Consider the following 23469-nt stretch of genomic DNA (forward strand, 5'->3'; position numbering starts at 1 on the left):
CTTAATACAGACCTATTGATTTATACCAATATTTATATACTGCTTAATATAACAAGTGGCTGGGGATCTTCCCAGGCCACACTAGGTAGAAACAGCTGGAAGGGTGAAAAAATGCCTGACCTGCATCACCTCTGCATTGAGAACAGTATTTATCAAGACAAGCATCAGTCTGTCAGCCACTTCCCTTGTGCCTTGCACTTCCTGTCCTGCACCCCGACACCCAGAAGGAAAGATCTTGGCCTCCCAATCATGCACTGATTTGAAATAGAGCAGTGCCAACCTCAGAACATTCACTTGCAGCCTGCACCGTTCAAAATATTATTTCCACATCCCACCTGTTCAGAATGTTACACACCAGGCAGATAAAAAAGAAAAAAACATTTAAATCTAATCATCACAACAACCCTGCAAGGGTTACCATCATACCCAGTCTACTGTCATGTTACTGAGGGAGGCACAGAGAAACTGGCCCATAAGAAAGTCAAGTCAGGATGCTGGTAATATACGCCCTGGGCTTGATATTGCGACCAGCCTTCCAGCTTTGTGGAAGCAGCCAAACTCCAGGAAGCGCGGCATTTCCAGTGACCCCAAATGCGGCCTTATCAGTCTCCCGGCATTGCTTTTCCCCGCTACGGTTCCAGGCTAATGTTCCTGAGCCCACCTGTCCACAAACATGATGATCATGTCCTCCTGGTTCGCAAATTTCTTCATTTCGGCCTTCAGCCAACGGACCTTCTGACCTCCACCCACCGTCCGGGCAACATCTCCTCCCTTCCAGTCTTCACCCAGGCCAAGAGTCTTGGGAAATACCACAGTCGGCAAGTAAGACAAAGCTAGAAATGCATCATTTCCCTTTTAGAAGCAAAACCCTTTCCCCACCCAGCATGATTCAGATGGGTTCCTACTGGGCCCCATCTGGGTCCAACCGTCTTCTAGAAAGCAGGAAGGAGGAATCCGTGGTGTGCCAGCCACCAAAGGAAGGCCCAAAGAGCAATCTGCCTGCTGTGGTGACTCAACCCCGCTGCTCTTAACACGGACGATTTAACTTGAGCTAAAGTCCTGCATTTAGCAGGGGGTTGGTCCCAACAGCCTTCTCTGCCCTTCCCAGATGAATAATATCCTGAGACTGCATTGCTGATTCTATCATATCCATTTTTTAATCTCATGTGCCACCTGCAGAGGGGTCCACCCTTGAAGACTGTCTACAAACAATTTTAGATATATTTTTAAAGACATTTCTAAGAGACATCCCAACAAAATAGTATTGAGCCATCATGGAATACCGTGTAAAACTTGGCAGAGGAAACATGCAGGACAAGATTGCCGCTTAGGGAAAGCTTGTCAGACCTATGTGGCTTTGGGAGGTACCCAAAAACCGGAAAAGGGCCCCACGGATTTGCAGTGGTAGGGAGTGGGCGCCGTGATGCAAGAAGCCCTGTTCTCAGCTATTGCGGAGTGGCTCCCCGGTATTCCAGGCTGAACCAGGGCGGTCTCCCCTGATGCAGGCAGCAATTGGGCGGGCAGAGACTGGGGTGAGGGGAGCTCAGATTTTCTTGAAGATGAGAAACTGTCTCACCTTCACGGTGTAATTGAAGTATTTGGCAGTCCGCATGAAGCGCTGATACCCCTCCGTCTCCTCCGTGGCTGCCGTCAGGACCAAGAGTTTGCCTGAAGAGGAAACATACACACACAAGCCCGAACAGGTCAAAGAAAGGAAGCTAAAACTTCGTCAGGGGAAGATCTACATGGCCCTGTTTCCAGGCACACAGGACTACAAAAACCTACTGCTCCTGGGCACCAAGCTTCTTAAAATTTTTTGGCAGCTGCTGAAGAATGCCGAGCATTTTCCAACTGTTCCAGAAGCTGGTGCCTAGAAAGCAGATGATGGCACCAAATCATTTGCCGTTTTTATTTTTCCGACACTCAGGATTTAAGGTTTCGGGATGTGTCCTGCCAAGGACAATTTCACAAGGGCTCTTTTATGCAGGAAAATGTGCAGGAGTTTCTTACTGTTCAATCCTTCTCCCAGGTTTGTATAACTCCCTTTTATCTTTGCAATAACCCTGCGAGGTAGGCTAGGATAAGGGATGGCTGAGGCAACCCACAGAGTTTTGTGACCAAGTAGAATCTGAACCTGGATCTAAGTCCAATTTTGCACTCCAGCCTTTCCTGACCATGTGCTTCTGGATGTGCTGGACTACAGTTCCCATCAACCTCAACCCGCATGGACTAGCCTCTGCCAAACATCTGTCCACAACCTGTAGCAAACATATGGAGCATTAGAAATGGTCTTCGGAGTTCCTGGGCTAAGGACCAAGTTACACATTTGATAAAGATGTTTGGGGAAAATGTACTTAAACTGGTCACTTATTTTAGAGTAAAAGAAACCATGGAGCTTTGATCTGTACCCCCTTTGATCTGGTGGTGGGGAAAAAGGAGAGATTCTCAGCAGAAAACCCTGGCCAGGTTTGGGGGCACAGAGTGTGGCATTTTCTTCATTAGTTTTGAACATGCGTAAAGCAAATATCTTTCCTGTAGCATGAAGTTTGGCACTTAATTATCCAGCTTACTCCCCAGAATACTCAGGTCCAGGTTTTGCTCCAGTTGCATTCTGTGTACAAGATGACAAAAGCCTTCACCCAAACACCTCCTTCCAACTTTCATGCGATCCCGTATCGTGCTTTGCAGTGGGGGCTGTCACATTCCTAGCGATTAGCCGATTGAGAGATGTTCCTTTGTCCCCGGAGCAACCAGCCGCTGCAGGGGTTTAAAAGGAAAGCCCTCTATTCTGTATTGGGGGAGGGGGCCTAGGAAGGCAAAGGGGGCCCAGAGGAGAGCAGGGGGAGAATGGAGGAGGTAAGCCTGGACTACCTGGGCCTCTGTTGACGCAGGAAAACGCTTTGCAGAGTGTTTTACTTGGATCTGGATTATTCCGCACCTGAGCCTGGAACTGCACGTTCTCCTAGGTACCCAGTGCAAGAACGTTGTGCAGGCAAGGAAGGGATCCAAAAACAACACCCACATCATTAAGAGCAACAGACGTGAGATGTGAGATGTTCGTTCTCACTCATTCACGCACTGTTTGGCTTAGGGCTGGACCATCTGCTTGTGCCAAAGTTTTTGGATGGCCAAAGAATGAGCAGGTCTCTGTAGAACAGCTTTCCTCAATTTGGAGTGCTTCCAGACTTGTTGGACTACAAATCCCAGCATCCCCCACCCAGCATTTGGGAGATTCTGGGATTTGCAGTCAAACCCATCTGAAGGGCTCCAAGTCAGGGAAGGCTATTATAAACCATTAACTTTATCAGAAGGACAATCACAGGAATACTTGAAAATATAACCATCCGCTGCTTGGCTATTTAGATGCCGTGTTTCCACTGGATCTGCCCGCCTTTCCAATAAGGATAATGATAAAGATTATATCTGAAGCAGGAAAAGAACAAAATAATAGCAACAGTGGGGAAAAACAGGTAAGTTAGGCTAATTAAAAGGCAGTGTCTGCCTGGGTTTTTTCCCCCAGTTCTGCATCAAGAGTGGAATCCCATGCATGAGTGCTCAAAAGTGCTCCCAGGAAATTTGACGAAAGATCGCAGCCCAAATTCATTTCAGCCCTCATGGATGGAGGGTCAGCCAGCAAGCAACCCAGTCCTTTAGTTCCCCCAATTCCCAGTGCCCTCATCGTATCCTGCCAACCGCAGTGGTATCCTTGGTGTCAATTTCTAACAGTATTTAGAAACACAGAAACAGAGTGAGTCAGAAGGGGCCTCCTGGGCTATCTAGTCTGACCCCCGGGCTCCAGCCGGCTCTGCTCATGACGTGCCCACCATGTACATGTCCAGCCTATCCTTGAACACCCTCACTGATGGGGCTTCAACCACCTCCCATGGAAGCCCATTCCACACCCTCGGGGTCCTAACCATCAGGAAGTACTTCCTGACATCCAAACGGAACCTTGGTTCCCTGAGCTTTGCTCCATGGGAACGCATCCTGCCCTCCACCGCAGGAGGAAACAGGTCACAACCCACCTCTGCGTGACACCCCCTCATGTACCTGTATGTCACTAACAGTTCTCCTCGGAGTCTCCTCTTCTCCAGGCTGAAAAGACCCAGCTCCCTCAGTCTCAGCTCACATGGCTTTCCCTGAAATCTGTCCTCCCTCCCAGTTGCCCTATGGTGCAGTGTACGGCCACAAAGATGGTGGCTGGACTGCAGTCAAGATAATGGCCTTGGGCCAATGAGTTGACCAGCATCCCAACGGTCTCCAGCCTCCACGAGGAGATGTGTGTGAATGCCCTGGATTTCTGGGGAATACAGACTGTTTCTTCTCATGTGCATGGGGGTGGACAGATTCTCCGGCAGGGAAGGGGGAGGTCCATGCAGCTGCGGGCTTGGCTGAACATCCCTAATTCTGCTGGGAGCGCTCGCTCTTCCATTCTCATCGTGCGAGCAGCCAACACTAGCCGTGAAAAGGATGTTATTCATAAGCCCATGGGCTGGGTTTTAGGGGGCAGCCTCTGAGTCACACCACGCTTGCACTCTCGGCTCACCCAGGCAAAATGGCCACCAAGCCACCCCCTTGCTTTGTACCCATGATCTCTCTGGGGAGAAATTCAGTTCTAGCCTTTGCTCATACAGTGGTGTGGCCAAGCCTGGATGCTAGGCCTGAATCTGGTTCCCAGAGCCCCGGGTGCCAAGAGAAGGTTTGTTCTTAACTGCCACGCAGGGGACAATGGCCAGGGGAAATCACGGCTGGGGATGGAAGGGTTAACTCTACCCTCTCCATGTACTGCAACATTGCCTCCTGCCTCCCAAACATCACAAATAGACATTGGCACAAATTATGTCCAGCGAGGGCTGTATCCCAAAACTCTATAGGACCTAGCTGGAAAAAACGCAGATTCTGGTAAATTTCAAGGGCTGATGCATGGGTGCAAAGAGCCCAGAATGAGATGGCGAATCCTGAACAGATAGTGATGCCACTTGGAGGGGAACCTTTTTCGAATGTCTACATAAAAAGCTCCCAGGAGACAAAAATCGAGCCAAGAGACGTTTGCCCTTTCTGCTGTGCTACTTTGCTGCTTCTGAAAATTTAAAGAAAGCACTCCACCCTCCACCCTCAAAAGCACCTCCAGGCTGAAATGATACACTCGGTTCTTCCATCTTATCAGCTGATCTGTCTCAGAGCCAACCATCCCTCGCTCCTAGTCCAACCATCCAGCAGAGCTTAACCCCAGAGCATGGGCAGAAGTCTGCAGAGGCGGTTTTTCCGATGAGAGTCCCAGAGCTGAGCAGCTGCGCTCAGTCTCTGGATGTCAGGAATTCAAGGAAAGGGAATCCGGGGTGAAAGGTATCCTGTCGGGACGGCTTGGAGTCCTGGACACACGGCTGGCCATCCCACATTCCTCAGACTCCTTGCCACTCTTTCGTTACACCTCCTCTGAACAGCCAGCCCAGCTAAGCGGGTCCCTCTCGGCGGCAGGGTGCCGTTGGACAGGAGGCCCTCTGCTTTGTCTATTTAAACGTTTTGCTCATCCTTTTTTGGCTCTCGTGGCGGCAGCGGCGGGGCCTCCGCTTCTTCAATGAGCCCTTCAGTTGACCAGGAATGTGGTTTTGGGGGACGGCCAAGGCTGCCGCTCTGGCACAGGAAGGTGGAAGCAGAGAAGCTGAGAGCAGGCTGGGGCACCTTTGGTAATGCTAGGAGGATTTCGGCTTTTCCCCCCTGCCCTGGTCAACCAGTGGTTAGTGCAACAGGATGAGCACCATAAGATTGCCCCTAGCCACTATTATGCACCGCTACATCTTCAGACCATGAGGACTAGAAGCACATTTTTTGCTTGGTTTTTTTAAAAATGCGGTATGCTAAGATCCCTAGGGAACTAAAAAGCACATTATGTCACGTCCACCCAGAAGAGTCAGATGTGTCCCTCCCAGCAGTGCAGACTTGATGGGGCTGGAAAAGCAGCTTTCCCCGATTTCCCAGATGCTTTGAACCGCAGCTCCTAGCAATCCTGACTTTTGGGGTACCCTGGATCGGGAATGATGGGAACTGAAGTCCAACCATCTGGAGGCCGCCAGGTTGAGAAAGGCAGGGCTGCAGAAGGATTGCCTGAAAGAGGCCCATAAACCTGAAGCCAGTCTGCTGAAAGTCTCCCAACTAGGAGGCCATCTCAAGATTTGGCACGCTAGGTTGGGTGTCAGTTTCTGCCTTAAATCCAAGCTGGCTGTGACCTGCTGCAGGTTGGATTTGTCAGATACTCTGTGCTAACTGGGGAATCCTAGTATCCCAGAGTGCATTTTGCTAGCTCTGCTATAGCCCTACCTGGAGAGGGTGAACTTCACCTCAGTTATCCACATACGAGCAATGGGCTGCATATGGGACGACTTTTGAAGATCGCCCAGAAACATCAGCTGCTGCAGAATGCAGACCCCGGAGTGCCGCCCATCTTGCGCCTTCTGAACTGGTTACTGCTGCATTTCCAAGTCCAATTTAAACTCCTGGTTTTGACCTTGAACATTTGGGGACCGAATAACTTGAAAGGCTGCCTTTACCTGCATCAGGCTGCCCATGCTTTAAGGTGAGCAAGAGAAGCCCTCCTCGTCTGCCCCACCTGTCAGGGCTGTTAGGTGGATGACCACATGGAAGAGGGCCTTCTCTCCAGTGGCCCCCCATTCCTGGAATAAGTTTCTATTGAGAGTCTATTTATTTATTTATTTATTTATTTATTTATTTATTTATTTATTAAAACATTTTTATGCCGCCCCATTCGCCGAAGCCTCGGGGCGGCTTACAACATAGAATCATCATCACAGGCTTTTCAGGAGGCCCTGAAACCATTGTTCTGTTCTGGCCTTCCCTAGAGACGATCACTGTGGTTGGGTTAATTGTGGTTTTTGTTGTGTTCTTCCTGTTTGGTTGTGTTTTGGGCACTTTCAATGCTGTAAAGGTTTTACTGTTGTATGCAGCCTTGGGAATCTTTTCCAGATGGGTGAAGAATCCTCCCCCACACAAATGGTATTTAACACAGCGGTGGAGAAATGCAGCTTTTCGGTTGCTTGTTGGGCTCCAACACCTATCAGTCTCAGGTAGCAGTGGCCAAAGGTCATGGATGATGGGGTTTGTAGTCCAGGGCCTTCAGGACAGAAGCACAAGGTTTCCCACTCCCTGCCTGCCCCCTCCAAAGGAGACACCTCTTAAAGAGGGTTTTCTTCCCCTGGCTGCCAATGTTGCAGGCAAAGCTGCCAAGCCATGATCAAATCCGTCTGGCAAAGCTTTTCTCAAGCTACTATTTTCCCCTCCGCAAACATCGGAAAGTCTGGCTCAAGTCTCTCCGGTGTCGGTGTCGCAGCTGGTCACCAGAGAATTCCAGAACCTGCCAGAAACATCTCGAATTCTCCATCCTGGGCAGAGAGAGAGAATTCGTTGACCACAGAAAGTAAAGAAGAACCGGTCAGCCCAGGTGGGAGGCAAAACGAGGGAAGGACCTGGCAGCAGACGAGGCAAAGAATCCGAGCAAAATGTCAGGGTGAGACGAGGCAGCCGAGCGGGGGGAGTCTGTGCAAAGAGGACTAGGGCTCCAAATTCAGTTTCCCAAGTTCAGGATCTGAATGATGTCACTTAGGGGTACGCAGCAGCTCGCTCCCCCTTTCTTTCACTGTGAACAGCAACGGAGGCCTTGGAACGACAGCATATTAATTCTAGCAGGGCTGAGAAAACAAATCGCTTCGAGCAGATCAGAAAGTTCTGCAGAGAAACTCGTTTTGCACGCTGCACATTACATTTCAGCTGTTTGATTTCACCTGCTTGCAACGGGGAGGCAGCTTTGAATTAGGGCCAGGCAACGGCGTAAACGATCTGGCCCCCTTGCTGGCTTCCCATCGGATCCCCCAAAGCCAAGGTTCCCTCAATCCGCCTCTGTACATGTGGCTGAACGGCTCTTTAAACCCCTTTCTCAGTTTATTCACAGCAGCCGAGGGCCTGGCGGTGAGACCCCCTGAGATGCCTTCTTCCTGTGCTCAAACCAAGTTGGAGGCAAGTGGCGATCAGCAAGAGAGCTATGCCAGGGCCCACAAGTAGGAATGAGCAGGCTAAGCTGTCCTGCGCCCATATCTTATTTACATATGGCAAAGTGGCAGAAGCAGGAGAAGGGAAATGCTCAGCATTCACAACTCTAGTGGTCTTGTGGCCAGCAGGAGCCCCCTTTGGCTACCTGCTTGAGCTTCGACCTGCCTCCCCACCGCACACAAGCAAAATTATACATCCTCCAAGCCAGGAACGTGGTATGTGGACAAAGCACGTTCCCCTGCAGCATCTCAGCGGCTACCAAGTTGTGGGGTGCGGAACCAGAGTCCCATGGGCCAAAACCAGCCCCACGGAGCCCCCTAGATGGCCAGGAATTGGGGGTATTTGGGTCTTGCTCTCAGCTGCACCCACCAGTGCAAAGAGTCCCCCCCCACACACACACACACAGAAGAGGGTCCCCAACATGGAATTCAGCATTCATAACTCACAAGTCGCACATTTTTAAAAGGAATGAATTTTGGGGGAAAGGAAAAGAATTGCTAGCAACGGGATTTTCTCCTCTCGCATCATGTGGGAGTTCACATGATTCCTTAAACATCCCTAACCAGCCAAGGGCCCCTCGGTCCCTTCCAGCTAGCATTACCCCTCAGTACCCCGTCTGCCAGCAGTCTATTCACAGAGATCTAGCGGCTCGTCTCCAAATCTGGACGGCTGTCTCCACAACACCAGCAGTAAATATCTTCTAGCGGCAAGGTCAACATTTCACAATGGCCGAAGCCGCCAGCCCCCTGAAATGCGATCCAGCGATTTCTGTAGAAATAATTATAGGCGGAGGCAGGAGAGGAACGGGGAGGAGATCCGTCTCCCTGGAATGTTTATTGGAGAGCTAAGTCTGCCTTTTCTGTGCTCAGTGCTCGTGGCCGCTGTGCTGGGGGCGATGGGGGTTGTAGTCTGACAGATCTGGAAGGCTGCCAGGCTGGGGGAGATTGCGTTGAGTGATAGAGAAAGGCCTAACAAGGACAGAATCCTGGCAAAATTGCAAGCTGTTTTGCTCCGCCTCAGTCCCTAACAGCAAGTGTTTCCCAAGTTCTGTACATTCCAATCCCCTCAAATCAGGTCCCTGGATAAGGGAAAAATGCTCTCTCTCACACATATAAGGCGAGGAAAATGGTGTCAAGCATTGAGTGAGAATTGAGGGAGCTACTCTCTCAATTTGATGCACTGAACACAATAGGAGAGACCTCTAAGCAAGCATAGATGGACTGCCCTGCATGTCAATTGTTCATGTTGCAACTCTTTCTCATTTTGCCCATGATATTCCGACCATGAGGAATACGCGTCCCTCCACAGCAGAGAAAGCTTTCCTTGAAGGCCGGGGTGGGCCTTGCACGGGCCAAAGGCTGCGTGAATTTCAAGTAGCTTTTGGCCAGCAACCAGTTCAGACCTCCATCAGGGTGAGCTGCCCCGTCCCTGGGCGGGGAGAAGTGGAGCCAAGAGAGCCAAGCTCAGTACGAGCACAGCTGGATGTGAAACGGTCCGTCTCTTGCACCTCCAGGTAAGGCTGGGAAGGAACCCTGAACCATGGAGACCCACCGCCGCTGCCGCTCAGTGCTGACCGTACTGGATGGCTCCAAAGTCCGATTCAGTGTAAGGGGCCTTCCCACATTCCTAGGACGGGGTGTCAGGAAGAGACACTCCGTTCTCGGTCCCATCTACCACCGGCTTCAATGCCCTACTTGAAACCAATTTGGTGCATGCTTAAAAATGGGTCATGTGTGAATTGGGCTCTAAAGGCACTGCTCCGAAAATGAGCAGTCTCCATTTCCAGGAAATAAATGGATCCTAAATGATGGATGCACCATTGGAAGGAACGCTAAGGGAGGTATCTCAAGGGTAAACCCATCCACTGCCGAAATTCCCAGATTGACCCAATCCAGGGACAGGCAGCAATGGAGGGCCATCATCTCCATAGCTTCCTTCTTGCACATCTGGCCAGCTGCTGTTGGAATCCTTGGAGTGATCCAACCCAGCAGATCTTACCCCCTGACCAATTCCTCCACCTCCACCATCATGAAGAACCATTGCAGGGTTCTGGAAGCAGTCAAGAGCACAATCCGACACAGGCCTAGCCAGGAATAAATCCTACAGCTTGCAGTATAGATTTTTTTCTGTCTAAAGCTGCAGAGGATTGCAGCCTGAGGTGTACTGTTGAAAATTCTGCATGATGCTGCCTCAGCGATTTTGACATCCCAAGCAGAAGCAAGGACAGGAAAACGTACTTCCTCAAACTTTCTCAGGACCCAGTGAGGAAATGTTCATGACCCAAGAGAATTTACAGAGTGACGCAATGGGGCAAAGACCATGTCAGCTTTTGCAGTGAATTTCTGCTCACTGAAGCAATTCTGGGGGAGTTACAAACCATGCCCGGATGACATCTCAAAAATAAACTTTTCAAAGCCCAATGAATCAAGAAGGGCCACGTTCTGCCACTTCGACAATTGCTAAACTCTCACCAGAAGCCTTCCTCAAGAACTTAAGAAGGGTCTTCCTAGATTAGCCTAAAGGTCTATCTAGTCTGGCATTCAGTTCCCACAGGGACTAACCAGATCCAGGGGCTAACTGCAAGCAGGACTAGCTCAATAGCACTTGCCTTCTCCTGTAAGTCTGCCTTGATTTACTTCAAGAGGTCTGACAAACTTTGCCGGATGCTAAATGTGGCTCATTACAAAAGCTTCTGGAAAAACAGACAACCTCTGCTCATAAACTTACACGTAAGAGATCTTCCTTGATTTTTGTGGTTGTGTGCCCTCAAATCATCTCCGACTTATAGGAACCCTATGAATTATATATTGCATGTGGAGGAATACAATGAAGGAGTTTTCCAAGGGAGACTAAAATATTACATGGTTGCTATTCCAGGCATAAACTCTTTTCGCATCAATATGATGTGCATAGATACGCTTTAGAAAGAATTAAAACAACAAATTCTATCCTCCTTTCCTGGGTGCCCTCAATTCTCCAACTTGCACCATTGTTTCCCATGAAACGTGGGGTTGCATTTCAAGATAGCCTGGGCTTAGGTTTGGCTGGGCTCTGCTATAATAAGAAGGACTGGCCCTGGCGTCACGGATGGCAGGGATGGGCACCAGGTGAGAGCTCACAGCCAGCATGGGGCTGTTCGTCTTTTGCCCCATGGCGCCCTGCTTCTTCCCCTGCGTCTCTGCTCTGGCCCAAACCGGAGCAACAGAGAGAAGGAGATGCTGGAAACGGTGCATCTCCTTGCTTGCTGGCTCTCCGTCCATCAAAAAGCACGGGGGGGGGGGGGCAATGATGGGAAAGAGTCTGTGGCGCAAGGGCGGCAGGTGATGCCGGCCCTGAGAAGGGAGGTTCACTGAAGGAGGGAATCCGTTCAGCTAGCTTGCCCTTCACCAACCTAGACTCGGACAGCCTTGTAAGAAGAGAGCACTTTGGACACGCGCAGAATGCCCTGTTCCTCCAGCTCAGCCACCACGGTCAGTTCCCACACTCATGTGGATCTCGATGTTCAGGGGACGAAAGCGGCAAGCAGGAATGGCCCAGGATTCCCACCGGCACTGCTGAGATCTGCCTTCCCGGGCACGCAGCCTTCCCCGAGATGCCCAGTTTGGGTAAGCTCAGCAAAAACGATGCTGGCCGCTCTGGGGAGCTCCTACCTCCCCGGGGACTGCCAGCTTGCCCCATCCCGCTCCCGCAGACCAGGCTGCCTGGGCAACGGCGTGCCAGGCTGTACGGACTGCGACTCGCCACTCAGAAGACGCAAGGCCCTTCACGGGTTCTCCCCAGGGACTTGTGAACGCCGCCTCGCCCAGCCTGGCGCCTCTCGTCCCCCACCGCTAACCCCCTGCCCCGGGGAGGCGGCCGAACTTGGAGACGCCAGTGAGGTTTTGCTGCAAGGCTTTGCCCTCTCCCTCCCCTTCCCCAAAAGGGAGCATGTGGGGCGCCCAACTTGCTGGGCCGGACCTTGCATCCAGATAAGTTGGGCTGCAAACGTCCCATCTTCCCCCGCTGCAGCCACGTTGGCTGGGGAGGATGGGGCCTGGAGCTCCAAACACCCGAAGGACCCAGGAGGCGAGGGGAGGCCGTGGGAGGCGCAGCACGGGCATCTACGGAGGGGCGCAAGAGGAGGCGCGCGCGGCGCCTGAAGGCAGATCCTCGGTCGCAGCGCGCCCCGTCCAACAACGCGCCCCCTTCCCTGCGCGGGCGAACCGTCTCCAGCCCGCCCGGATCCTACTCGCTGGCAGGATCGCCCCACGACCCACTGAGCCTCCCCCTTCCCAGCCCCACTCTTCGTCCCCGCGACCGTACCGGGATCCACAGCCTCCTGCTTCGCGCCGCCGGCCACTTCGCCCCTCAGCAGCACGGCCAGCGTCGCGGCGACAAGCGCGGCGCTCGGGAAGAGGGTCCTCCGCCGCCCCATAGCGCAGGCGAAGCGCGCACCGAGCAAGGAGCCTGCGGGGCCCGCCCGGGGATTTTATGTTTGTTCTCGCGATCGGCGGGGCTGGGTCAGCCAGGCTCCTCCCCGCCGCCCTCCTGCGGGAACTTGCGGAACACGGGCCGGTGGAAGCCAGCGAGGATCCTCGGAGCGGGAGATCCGCGGCCGCCGTCCTACCTCCCTCCCCAGCCGGGCGCGGGGCGCACCCCCCTTTCCCGTCCCGGCGATCGCCGCCGAGCCAGAAGGGGCGAATTGACTCTTCCCCCGGGAGCGCCCGCTTTCCGTTTTTCTCAATGGCAAGCTTTGGGAAAGTTGGTCTTCTCCACTGTCCAATCAGGGCGCAGCCCACGCCAGGGGTGAGCCAATCGAGGCGCGGGGCTCCCCTCCTCCCTTACTCTTCCCTCCAGGCCAATTGGGAGTCTGGAAAATTCTGGAGGGTGACAGCAAAGTGGGACGGCGGAGGTGGGGGAGGAAGCACTGGGAGAGATGGAAGAGGCAGGGTGGCGAGAAAGACTGTGCTTTCCGAGGAGCGCGCCACGTTGCCGAGTGCGCTTCGCCCCGATCAGAGCTGTGCTTTTCGAGAGCTGGAAAAGCGCGATTGGAAAAGTTATGGCAAATAAGCGCGCGATCCTAGGCACGTTCAGACAGGAAAAAAGTCCCGCAACTCCCTGCATTCCCCAGCCAGGCTAAACATACCTAGGATTGCACCCTGCTGCAGTCAAGGGCTACCTATATGGTGGCCATATATTATCTCCAGAAACAGTGTTCGAGCAAAAGTCCCGCCTCCTAGCTATCTGTCATCTCTAAAGAATGAGCTGTAGTGATTGATTCTCAGCTCACTTACCTGCGAGTAAACCCAATGGGTCGCCACGAGGGTTTCTTCCGAGGAAGCATTCTCAAGAACATGGTTCGATTTGCCGCCTGTAGGAGGTCCAAGAAGAGCGGACCATCCCTCCCACCCGATTCAAGACAAAATTTAACTGTTATTGGTATGTGAGTTGACAATTGATTTCCAAAATCACTGAGTTATTCTTGCCTAAGCACAAATAGAGCCATATCAGGTCCGAGTGACTCGCAGGCTGCTTTGCGCCGCCGATCCTATGCAGAGAGCCGCTTTCAAAATGAATAAAATACAAACCCCGCTGAGGATCGGACTGGCTAGAAAGAGGTACTCAGGGCCGTCCTTTGTGCTTATGATCCTTTCGCCACCCTTTTCTTCCCCACCTCATCCTATGTCGGCGCCCTTCGTATCTGGCCGTGATTATATTGCCGGCGCTCTTCACATGGTCAGAAGAACGATTTTACCATGATATCACTGTCATCATAGCCCGAAGACTGGAACTGGGAACATTTTCCGGACCCGGGAGCTGCTTGTGAGCCTCGTCTCGCTTTCAAATGAAACTCATTTGCACCCCGCCTTCGCAGAAATAAAGCAATTACGAAGGATTTGGAGGAAACACGACGGAGTTTTGGACCCAGGAAAACATTCCTTGTCTCAGCCAAAACGTCATCGTGATATAGTCCAACGGGGCAGGCGGAAATGCATTTGCCTCTAGTAATAGGGCGGGGGGTTGCGACTGGCACTTACTGCACAGAGATAAAAAATGGAGTCTGCAAAACGCAATATACGCTTCCGGTACGAATGGGAACAGGCTTTGCGCTGAATGCAGAATGGTGCCGCTCTATATCAACTCTATGGCACTTTGATAGAAAACAGAGTGGAAAAGCCTGTCCCCTTTCGAACCGGAAGTTTATGTCAGGACTGCGTAAGGAGCTGTAGCCTTTTGTTTGCCTTCGTGCATCATGGTGGAAAAGAAAGTATCAGGTATTTCCGATTGGGACGCGGGGAGAGAATTGAGGATGGGTGGATATGAAGGGTGATGGGGTGTTTTTCAGTTTCGGAATGGCTCGAATTGCAAAAGGACACACATGTCCAGATTGTTCATTTTGCACTGGAACAATCTGGAATTCGGAGGAGCTCTTTCCAAAAAAAGGGGGCACGCAAAACTAATTCCCAAGGCAGATTCCTCAGCAGTTTCGGTTTAAGAAAAACCTGGCTTAATTATGAATTTGAGCTGAACACGTTCCATCCCAGGAAAATGGTGTCAAATGTTATTAACGTGGAATGGATGACCCCTTATAAATCGCCCCCAAATCGCCCCGAAAATGGAAACGCATTAACAAAAAAAATTACATACCAAATGTTATGTAATTTGCATAACATTTGGTATGTAATTTTTACATACTTTTTACATTTAATTTGCATAACATTTGCGTGTGCCAATACATTTTAAAAGAATATAAATAGAAATTTTAAAAATTAAATGTTAAAATAATTTAAAAAGAAATACACAAGAAACTTGATGGGCAACATGTCTTAAAATTCTTTATCTTTAAACTGGAACAGAACAGGACAACTTTTCAAATAAAGGACACCAAACAGAATGAGCCATTCCTCTATTAGACCTGACAGAGGATTTAAAGATAAATAGAGGACAGTCTGCAGTAGAAGAGTCACAACTAAGTCCTAAATGAATCCAGTGCTTAGACTTGCATATTTGGACTTACTCATGTAATGCTAGGAATGTCTCTGAGCCTGTGCAGAGTGCCTTTCAGGGCAATCAATAAACTGGGCATGTCTCAATAATCTGGATATGAGAAGAAGGTGCTTTCAAGTAAGAGTATTTTGCACCCGGGGCGATTTTAAACAAAGCAAAACAAACCTTTTTGTTTCAGGCAGTTGGTGTAATACATTGAAAGCTGCCCCAGTTCACATGGTGAACAACTGTGCCCAAGCATTTCCGGTGACCTCCAAATGTTTGGGACTTTGATTCCCATCAGCCTTGTCAGCATGACCAATGCCCAGGAATGCTGGGAACTGTAGTACAAAACCTGTGGAAGGCACCAGGTTGAGAAATGATTCTAGAGCTTAAAGGCAGTAACCCTGTTTAGCATCCCCGCTTTCAAGACTACCAGTTTTATTATGGTACAATAAATATTCATGGGCTAGAACACGATTCATCAGATGCACCAGTCTTTCATCCTCAATGAGCAGACAAAAAATTCAAACCACTCTCTGAATTGGATAAATATCCGTATATGGTCCCTTAAAGTGGATATTGACCATGTCTGGGTAAATTGCTGGACAAGAAAGAATGCTCTGGAGCAGCAAGTGCCAGTTCTCGCCACATGATGGTGCTTGCAGACCACACATGCACATGTTAATGGCGTGGCGTGGCGAGAACTGTGTTAAAATAAGACACAGAGGTCCCCTGTGAGGGGCAAAGAGCTATTCCTGCTTGAGTGTGGGAAGTGAGGGCCTCAGGGTGGGGTGAGGAACCAGCTCTGAGGGACCAAGGCAAGCCCACTGGGACTCCATAGAAGGCCACTCCGCTGTCTTTTGCCCTTTTCCCGCAGCCACCCACCATTTGTGCTGTTTTTCCAAAAGGGATGGAATTCCTCTCCTGAGTTCTTAGTAGGAAGAACTTTAAGCTCAAATATGGTGGCACGTTTGTTTGCCTGTCTGTTTGTTGGCTGTTCTGCTGTGACTGTCTGTCCTATCCCACACGAGAATGTGGCCCCCGGAGCTTCTCTGAAATGCAGTTTAGCCCCTGGGCCAAGTAGGGGTTCTGCACCCTTGCTTTAGGGGATGAGGCAACAGCAAGGACGTTGTGGAGGGCCCCCGCCGCTGCTCCTAGGGCTGCCTGTTGGACCGCTCTCGCGTTGCTTGACCCCCTCTTCGCTCCTTCGCTGCACAGCACGGTCTCAGGACCCCGGCCAGAGGCGCATCTTAGACCGGGCGACCCGACAGCGGCGCCTCAACCGCCAGCTGGAGGCGCTGGAGAACGACAACTTCCAGGACGATCCTCACGCCAACATGCCCCAGCTGGTGAAGCGCTTGCCTCAGTTTGACGACGATGCCGAAACAGGTGCATTTCTGTCCCCGCAACGGAAACTGCGTGTTGATGTTGTTGTTGTTGTTGTTATTATAACATTTCTATGCCGCCCCTTGCCGAAGCCTCGGGGCGGCTTACAACACAATAAAATACATTGAAATACAATAGAACATAATAAATTACCACTAAATACAAAAAATTACACTGAGATACAAACATAATAATATAAAATTAAAATTAACAGTATAACATAAGTAAATAAAGAATATAGGAGGATGTCTGCCTTTCTCGTTCTCTTGGGGTTTGCCCTGCCTCGGAGGCCTTATATATGATATTTGCATCCCAGCCTCCTTCCTCCAAAGCAGCATACATGAACCTCCTCTTCATTTTATCCACATAGCAACCCTGTGAGGTAGGTTAGGTTGGGAGTCACCGACTGGCCCAAAGTCACCCAGTGAGCTCCATGGCCAAGCAGGGATTACTCCTGCCCCAGCCAAGCTCTGCAGTGACTATACCACACTGGTTTTTGTACTGGAGAATGGCAGCAGTTTATTTAAAGCCTCTGCATCCATCTTGCTTTCTAGCTGAAACTGCTTCTCCAGCAGCTTAAAAATCACATTTTCTGCTCTCAGGTTTATGGTTTAAATGGTATGATGTGTGTGTGTGGGGTAAAATATTTGAGGAGCAAGCAGTGAAAAGGGGAAAAGCTGGGAGGTGAAGGACAGTCCTGTCCAGAAGGTCCATCAGCCGATGGGCTGTCAGATTCGTTGGATGAGGCAGAACCATCCACATTTTCCTGCAGTCCTGACATGTCTTGCTAGTTCAACTAGCTCAGCTTACACTTGAGCATCAGCTGAGCAGATAAGATCACACTTAAATATATTTGAAAGCATTAACGTCACTGGAACAGAAGAAAGAGACTTTAATCACCCGCAGGTTTGGCTGAGGTCTGCTCATTGGATGAAACAGTTTGTTGATGCTGTTGTGAAGCAACAGCAGAAAAACGGAGGTCAGATTTCTAGACATTTAGAAGAATCATAGCATTGCCATTTGTTGTCCAGGAACACCTGTGTCAAGCTGCAGTTGCTATTCTCCTCCTATTATTATTATTATTTTGAAAGAATTGTAAATGAACAGAGCAAAGTAAGAACAAGCATTTTTATTTAAAAAACCCCAGATTCCCTTTTACACATAGTTTTTTTATTTATTTAGAATATTTATATGCCGTCCTTTTGCGAAAGCCTCAGGACGGCTTACATAAATAAATAAGAATAATAATATAAAGCATAATACAGATAAATTCCAGATCCCTAGTTATGCTAAGCTGATGGCAGTTTTATACTTCAGGTATTGTCAGCATCAAAAGAGATGGAGTCAGGGTAGTCCTAGAGCAAAGCTTCTCACTGCCGGAAGACGGATCCTGACCACTTGCATAGGGAGGCATCAGGGGAGGCTGGTGGCCAGTGGGGCAATGGGGTTGCGGGAGGCCAAGCAGTCTTTGAATCCCCAGCGGTCAGTGAGCCATTGCTCAGAAAGAGAAAACTGAGCCCTGGGCATGCAAAGACGTCGGGGGAAGTCACCCAGGGACACAGAAGCACTGTTGCTCCCAGTCCTACACCACAGAAACTCAAGAAGATAAGTGGGATTGGAGACTGCACACAGCCATAATATCAATAATAATGATGATAATTAAAATAAGACAGAACATTCTTACAGCTACAAAGAAAAGCAGACTTTGCAACCCAGGAACAAGTTCTGAAAATCTGGTGCGTTCACCAGAGCAGCTTTCTCAGAAGCAGGACGATGCAAAATTCCCAGCTGGGAATATCTTGTCAGAAGGAAGGACTGCAACGCTGGGGAACAGCATGCTTTAATAACAGAAATGATTACTGTAACCCTTTTAAACTGCCCTTCCCTTTGGACGTGGATTCACACACACACAAATCCCCTAACTGTGTGCCAAGTGAAACTGAGGCTAAAACTCCAGAGCTTACACTCACAAGCACACACACACTTGTCTTGTGCACACCTGTCGAGTGCCCGGCCTCTTACTTGCCTTTGGTCTTAGCTAAACAGCCCTGAGCCTTGTACCCTTTCCTTCTGGAGGTGTTGCTCCTGCCCCGTGATTCACCGACCGGTGTGCCCAGTTCTGCTCAGGCTAAAGAAGCGTAGCTGAAATTGACCGTCGTCTCTTCCTCACCCCGTCTGTCTCTCTGCTTGCTGTGTCTACAGGAAAGAAGAAGAAGAAAACACGTGGTGACCATTTCAAGCTGCGTTTCCGCAAGAATTTCCAGGCTTTGCTGGAGGAACAGGTACCTCTTTAGGAGGTGGCTGAGAACTGGCCGTCCTCCACGGCCTTTGCTGTTCCGCCTCACAGCTTTCTCCTTTTGCTGCCCCCTGAAACAATGCAGCCGTTCGACACAGAATCGTCCAAACTGACGCTGAAAGGGACACTGCCAGACGCAAATGGTGCTTTTGGTTTTGCATGGAGACTTGGGGGATGTGTGCCCGGCGTGTGCCCTGAAGGCACATAAGGTGGCCCGCATGCGAAGCTAAGCAGAACTGGGGCTGGCCTGAGCATGGAGGGGAGACCACCTGGGAACCAGATGAGCGCCAGAAGGGGAGAAAGGTGGGATAATCAATAAATCAATTAATGAAGACATCCTTTTGAGGCAGAGGAGTATACAGCTTGCAGAATAGGGTTCTGTGTGCGTCGGCATTTACCAGGTGGGTTGAGGTTCCGTGTGGGGCTCGGCCCCTCTTTCCCCGTGTCCTCAGTTACAAAGGGGAGTGGAAGTCAACCTTTGCACCTCCTCTGTCTCCATTTTTTGGATTCTGGAGTCCCTTTTTGGTTAAACTCCCCATAAGTACCAGCAGCCTTCCTTCAGGTCCTGCTGCTGCTCCCAAGCGGCACGGCTCCAGGAGATGCAGCCTCATTGCAACCGTCCGACTGTCTCAGCAGTCAGGCCAAGCTCCCATTTCTGACAAGCACATTCAAGGAACAAGCCATTGCTCTGGGGGGGGGGGGGTGTGGAATTCATCTGGGGGTAGGATTCATTGGTTCCCTGAGCTCAGCTCCTTGGACTCTGAGCTTTGAAGTGGCCCTGGGTCCAAATTTCTGGTGAGCACATCCCACATTCAGGGGGTACTTGCAGGAATCAAGGATGTTGCACAAGCCCTGCCCCTCTTCTGCCCCCAATGCTGCTGCTATTTGGGCAGCTGCCCCAATGGGGAAGGTTGCCAGATGCACAATTGCGGGTCTGTGAGTGTTCCTGGACTTCCTCTTTGTTCAGCTCGCTTTGCAGGGCCTCTGAGGATGCTAGAGGGATGGATTCCAAAAGGATTCATCCCAGTGCTTTGGAGGTCAATGGTGGGGCACATGCTTTGTGTGTAGGAGACCCCGGGTTCAAAACGTGCCATCCTCAGCTTGCCCAAGACCCTGGGAAGCCACTGCTAATTGGTGTTGAAGGCAGCACTGAGCTAGATGGACTGGTGGTCTTCCTCAATGTGAGCAACTTCCTGTGTTGACCCTTTGCTCCCATTCGCTGATCTTGACAACTGTGTCCCATTCTGTGGCTACTGGAGGCTCTCCGGGGTGGCAGCTATCATCCAAGAGGGACTTGTCAGAGCAAGGATTCTGATCAAGGCAGGCAAAGTTGGGTTACATACCCTGTTTCCCCGAAAATAAGACCTAACTGGAAAATAAGCCCTAGCATGATTTTTCAGGATGCTCGTAATGTAAGCCCTACCCCCAAAATAAGCCCCGGTTAAGACTGTCAGCCAGATGGACGCATTTAGTACATCTGTTGCAACACAATTCGTGGTTTGGAGAGTTATGACGATGTTCCAGAAGAAGATGATGTGGCTGTATTTGAATAAATGCAGATTTTTGTACTTGAATAAATGTAGATAGTTGTTGTAACCCTAACCCTAATGCGACTTTTGGAGCAAAAATTAATATAAGACCCGGTCTTATTTTTGGGGAAACACGGTAGGCGGAGTCTGGTCACATTTCATCGCGTTGCCCAGAAACCGAATGGCAGATCCAGGCACAGAGAAGAAAGCACAGAGGTGGCGTCAGGAGGCGGCAGCTTGGAGTGGCCTGACAGCTCCCACCCCAAAGAAGGCACAATTTGAATTCATTTTTGGCCTCCCACTTTTGCTTCCCAGCAGAACCTGAATGTGAGCGACGGGCCAAACTACCTGACTGCGTGTGCTCCCCCTTCCAACCTGCCCCAGCGCCACTTCTGCACCGTCTGTGGCTTCCCGTCGAACTACACATGTGTGTCCTGTGGGGCTCGCTACTGCTGCGTCAAATGTCTGGGGACACACCAGGAAACTCGGTAAAGCACTCTTGCAAATGGCAGCTCTCCTGGTCGCCTGGGAGGATTAGGAATCGCCCCAGGCGAATAGAGAAGGAAGAACAGAATGTCAGAATTCTTTTGGAGGGTGCAGGGAGGCAATGAAGATTGACACAGGCAAGCCTGGACAGAGAGGCTCAGAAATGCACTGCTAGCATTTCCTCCATGTGATTGGAGGAAAATGCAGAACAGAAGATCAAATTCCTCTTAAAACCTTGTAAGACTGTGGTCGGTCAGTGGGCGCGGATTCCAAAAATCAAGTAATGATTATCTGAGGGGCTGCCTCTTCTTTTTCCTGTTGTGAATCTCTTGTGCCCGTCTGTTGCCCGTCAATTCCAGTGGATGTTTGAGTTCCAGCATTATGAGAAATGGAGAAAAAATTGCCCCTGTCCACTGTCTCTGCACGAAGGGACAGCTTTATAAATCTCTTGGCACACCTCCCCACAGCCTCATGGTTAGATTTCTATCTCAGTTAAAAATATGCCAATTCTTTAGCCTTCCCTTGCCTTCAAGGGGGTCCAGAATCCCTGATCATCCCTAGTTGTGCTTTTTTCCCCTTTTTCCAGATATAGGAATGTAAGTGGGATCACAGGGCTTCGTATCCACCCCTCCAGGGAGTCTGTGATGCGAATACAGCACCTGAGACCACTTAACCAGCATGATCCTATGCAAAGGCAGCCTCCTCCAGCCTGGCAACCCCCCAATGTGCTGGCCTACAACTCCCATCATGCCAAGGCATGAATTACAATCAGACACACTGAGAAAGCATCACACTGGAGGAGGCCGTGAGCGGGTTTTTCCTTGAATTTTCTTTGGTGCATGTGGCGTGGCTGTTACGAAGCGCTTACGGTTTGCCTTCTCATGATTTCTTCTGAACTCCCTGCTCTCTCTTGCAAACAGGTGCCTGAAGTGGACCGTTTGAAAGGCGCCCAGAAGAACTGCAGTGCCTGGGTCGCATGTGGACGGAACGTGAGGCCTGCCTGGTGCCTTGGGATGGGTCCGGCTGGGCTCTGGCTCCCCTGGGGCTGAATTATGGGTTTGCAGAGCTGGGGGAGCTCGCTTGCCTGCACCTGACTGTCACCGGAATCTGACAATTAAAACGTTGTGTTGCTGCTGCTGTGATAAGTGACTTCAGTCACGTCTGTGAGTCTCTGGGAGCCGCTTCTTCTGGAGCTGACGGGCTGCCACTTGCAGACTGGGGTGCTGTGTTACCTGGAGGATCAGCTACAGGATCCCAGGATCAGCTGCATGTGGAAGGGAGATCAGGCTGACGAGCCTGTTGCTTTCCAGTACTTTTCTGCTGCCAACAAGTAGAAAGCATTATTTGCCCTGGCTGCATCCACCAGACAGTTTTTAAAATCTCTTATAAGTGTCTTTAGGTAATATGGGGTCTGCCTTTTACAGGTGGGTGAGTAATCCAATGAGGAAAATACTCACAAAGTTTAAAGGATACAAGTTTCAAAGCTGACTGGAGAAGTGTTAATTTTGGGGAAAAGGTTTTAACAGTTGGATGGTCACAGCGTTCACACACAAACAAGACCATGATCATACGGGCTACAGATACATGGTGGCATGTCGTGAGCGGGGCCGGCTGGAGCCAGGGGTCAGACTAGATAGCCCAGGAGCCCCCTTCTGACTCACTCTATGTTTCTCCGTCCAGTCATTCCTAACTAGGCTGTGTCTCTATTTTCCAAGCCCTTCCCAGCAATATTCTACTCGGAGTTTTCATGTTCAGCTCGCTTTCGGGACCTCTGCATCCCATTTCACCCTAGGATTCAGCAAGCAGTTTTCTCTGTTTGAGTCTTCTTTCCTTCCAACCTTCTATTTCACCCTTCCTCTAACTTTTCAAAGCTCTTTCTTCTATCAACTTGACCAGATGGGAAAGCTCACTCTTGCCCCAGACTCTGCTGAGCAATTTGCAAACATCTCAGCAGAAACCTTTGCATTTTGCGGGAAGAAAAAGTAGTTTTTCCAGGATAGCAAACACTGTGGCTTCAAAGGGGTTTTTTTTACCTTTAGTTGAAACTCCTGTGCTTAGCAGCAATCTGAATTTTTAAACTATTCATTTTACATTGGGCAATATATCCAGAAAAAAACATCTTTGAACATCTAAACTATATATAAATGTATAAAGAGTTCTTTTCCTTCAGTAATCCAAACTAGCTGTGGTATGGAATGTGTGTTTACCAATTATGTCAGGCTTTTAATTAATAGTAGTGATACTAAATAACATGAGCAATTGTTGGGTGGTCTCATTGGGACTGGTGTGGATCGACAGGGAGGTTTAATTCACAGGCAAGCCTCTGATCATAAAAATCACTCCCTTGCAGGCCTGCTGTTGGAAGGAGAGCACCCAATGGTGCCTTCCTGGGAGAACAGCAGCTACCAGAGTGGGGTAGGAAGGGTGAAATTTCCTCTCTCCACACACTGAAATCCCAGTGATAATTTGCTTCCCTTCACCTGCTATTAATTAAAACAGAAGGGTGGTTGCTGAAGAAGTGTTTTGTATCATGCCCAGTTTGACCCCAGGGGACAAAAGAAAACCCCACTATTCTGCAACCAGCAGCCCTTGGGTTGGGATGTCTTTTGCCGGGGGGGGGGGGGCTACAACTAAACTGCTATCATGCCCATTTTTCGCGCTTAGACTGCATGAAACCTGCACAGTCCCTTCGTCTTGGTATACTTGGAGTGCATTGATGAGAAATCATAAATCCCGCATACT

General features: G+C 50.1%; 2 protein-coding genes across 5 annotated transcripts in view; one reads left to right on the forward strand and one right to left on the reverse strand.

Annotated features, from left to right (window-relative positions):
- The window catches only part of PLOD3 (procollagen-lysine,2-oxoglutarate 5-dioxygenase 3), a 30193-nt gene extending 16276 nt beyond the window's left edge, over positions 1-13917 (reverse strand). The window contains exons 1-3 of one of the 3 annotated variants that reach the window (XM_044421411.1): positions 13796-13917; positions 1577-1668; positions 662-798 (exon numbers count right to left, since the gene is read on the reverse strand). In XM_044421411.1, coding sequence (XP_044277346.1) covers positions 662-798; positions 1577-1612 — 173 coding nt within the window. In that variant the 5' untranslated portion in view covers positions 1613-1668; positions 13796-13917. Of the gene's footprint in view, positions 1-661; positions 799-1576; positions 1669-12363; positions 12675-13334; positions 13765-13795 lie in introns of those variants that run through there. The other 2 variants (XM_044421410.1, XM_044421409.1) reach the window with 2 other exon arrangements.
- Positions 13918-14237: 320 nt separating this feature from the next.
- Positions 14238-21869, forward strand: ZNHIT1 (zinc finger HIT-type containing 1). Of its 2 annotated transcripts, none has more exons than XM_044421427.1 (5): positions 14238-14315; positions 16249-16419; positions 18619-18698; positions 20557-20729; positions 21648-21869. In XM_044421427.1, exons 1-5 carry the CDS (start codon positions 14294-14296, stop codon positions 21667-21669), a joined length of 468 nt encoding a protein of 155 aa, XP_044277362.1. In that variant the 5' UTR covers positions 14238-14293; the 3' UTR covers positions 21670-21869. The 2 variants fall into 2 exon arrangements, with proteins under 2 accessions (XP_044277362.1, XP_044277363.1); XM_044421428.1 differs by having other exon boundaries at positions 20560-20729.
- The last annotated feature ends 1600 nt before the right edge of the window (positions 21870-23469 follow it).

Source organism: Varanus komodoensis, unplaced genomic scaffold (assembly GCF_004798865.1).
Source record: "Varanus komodoensis strain SLA01 unplaced genomic scaffold, ASM479886v1 scaffold119, whole genome shotgun sequence".
Lineage (NCBI taxonomy): Eukaryota > Metazoa > Chordata > Lepidosauria > Squamata > Varanidae > Varanus > Varanus komodoensis.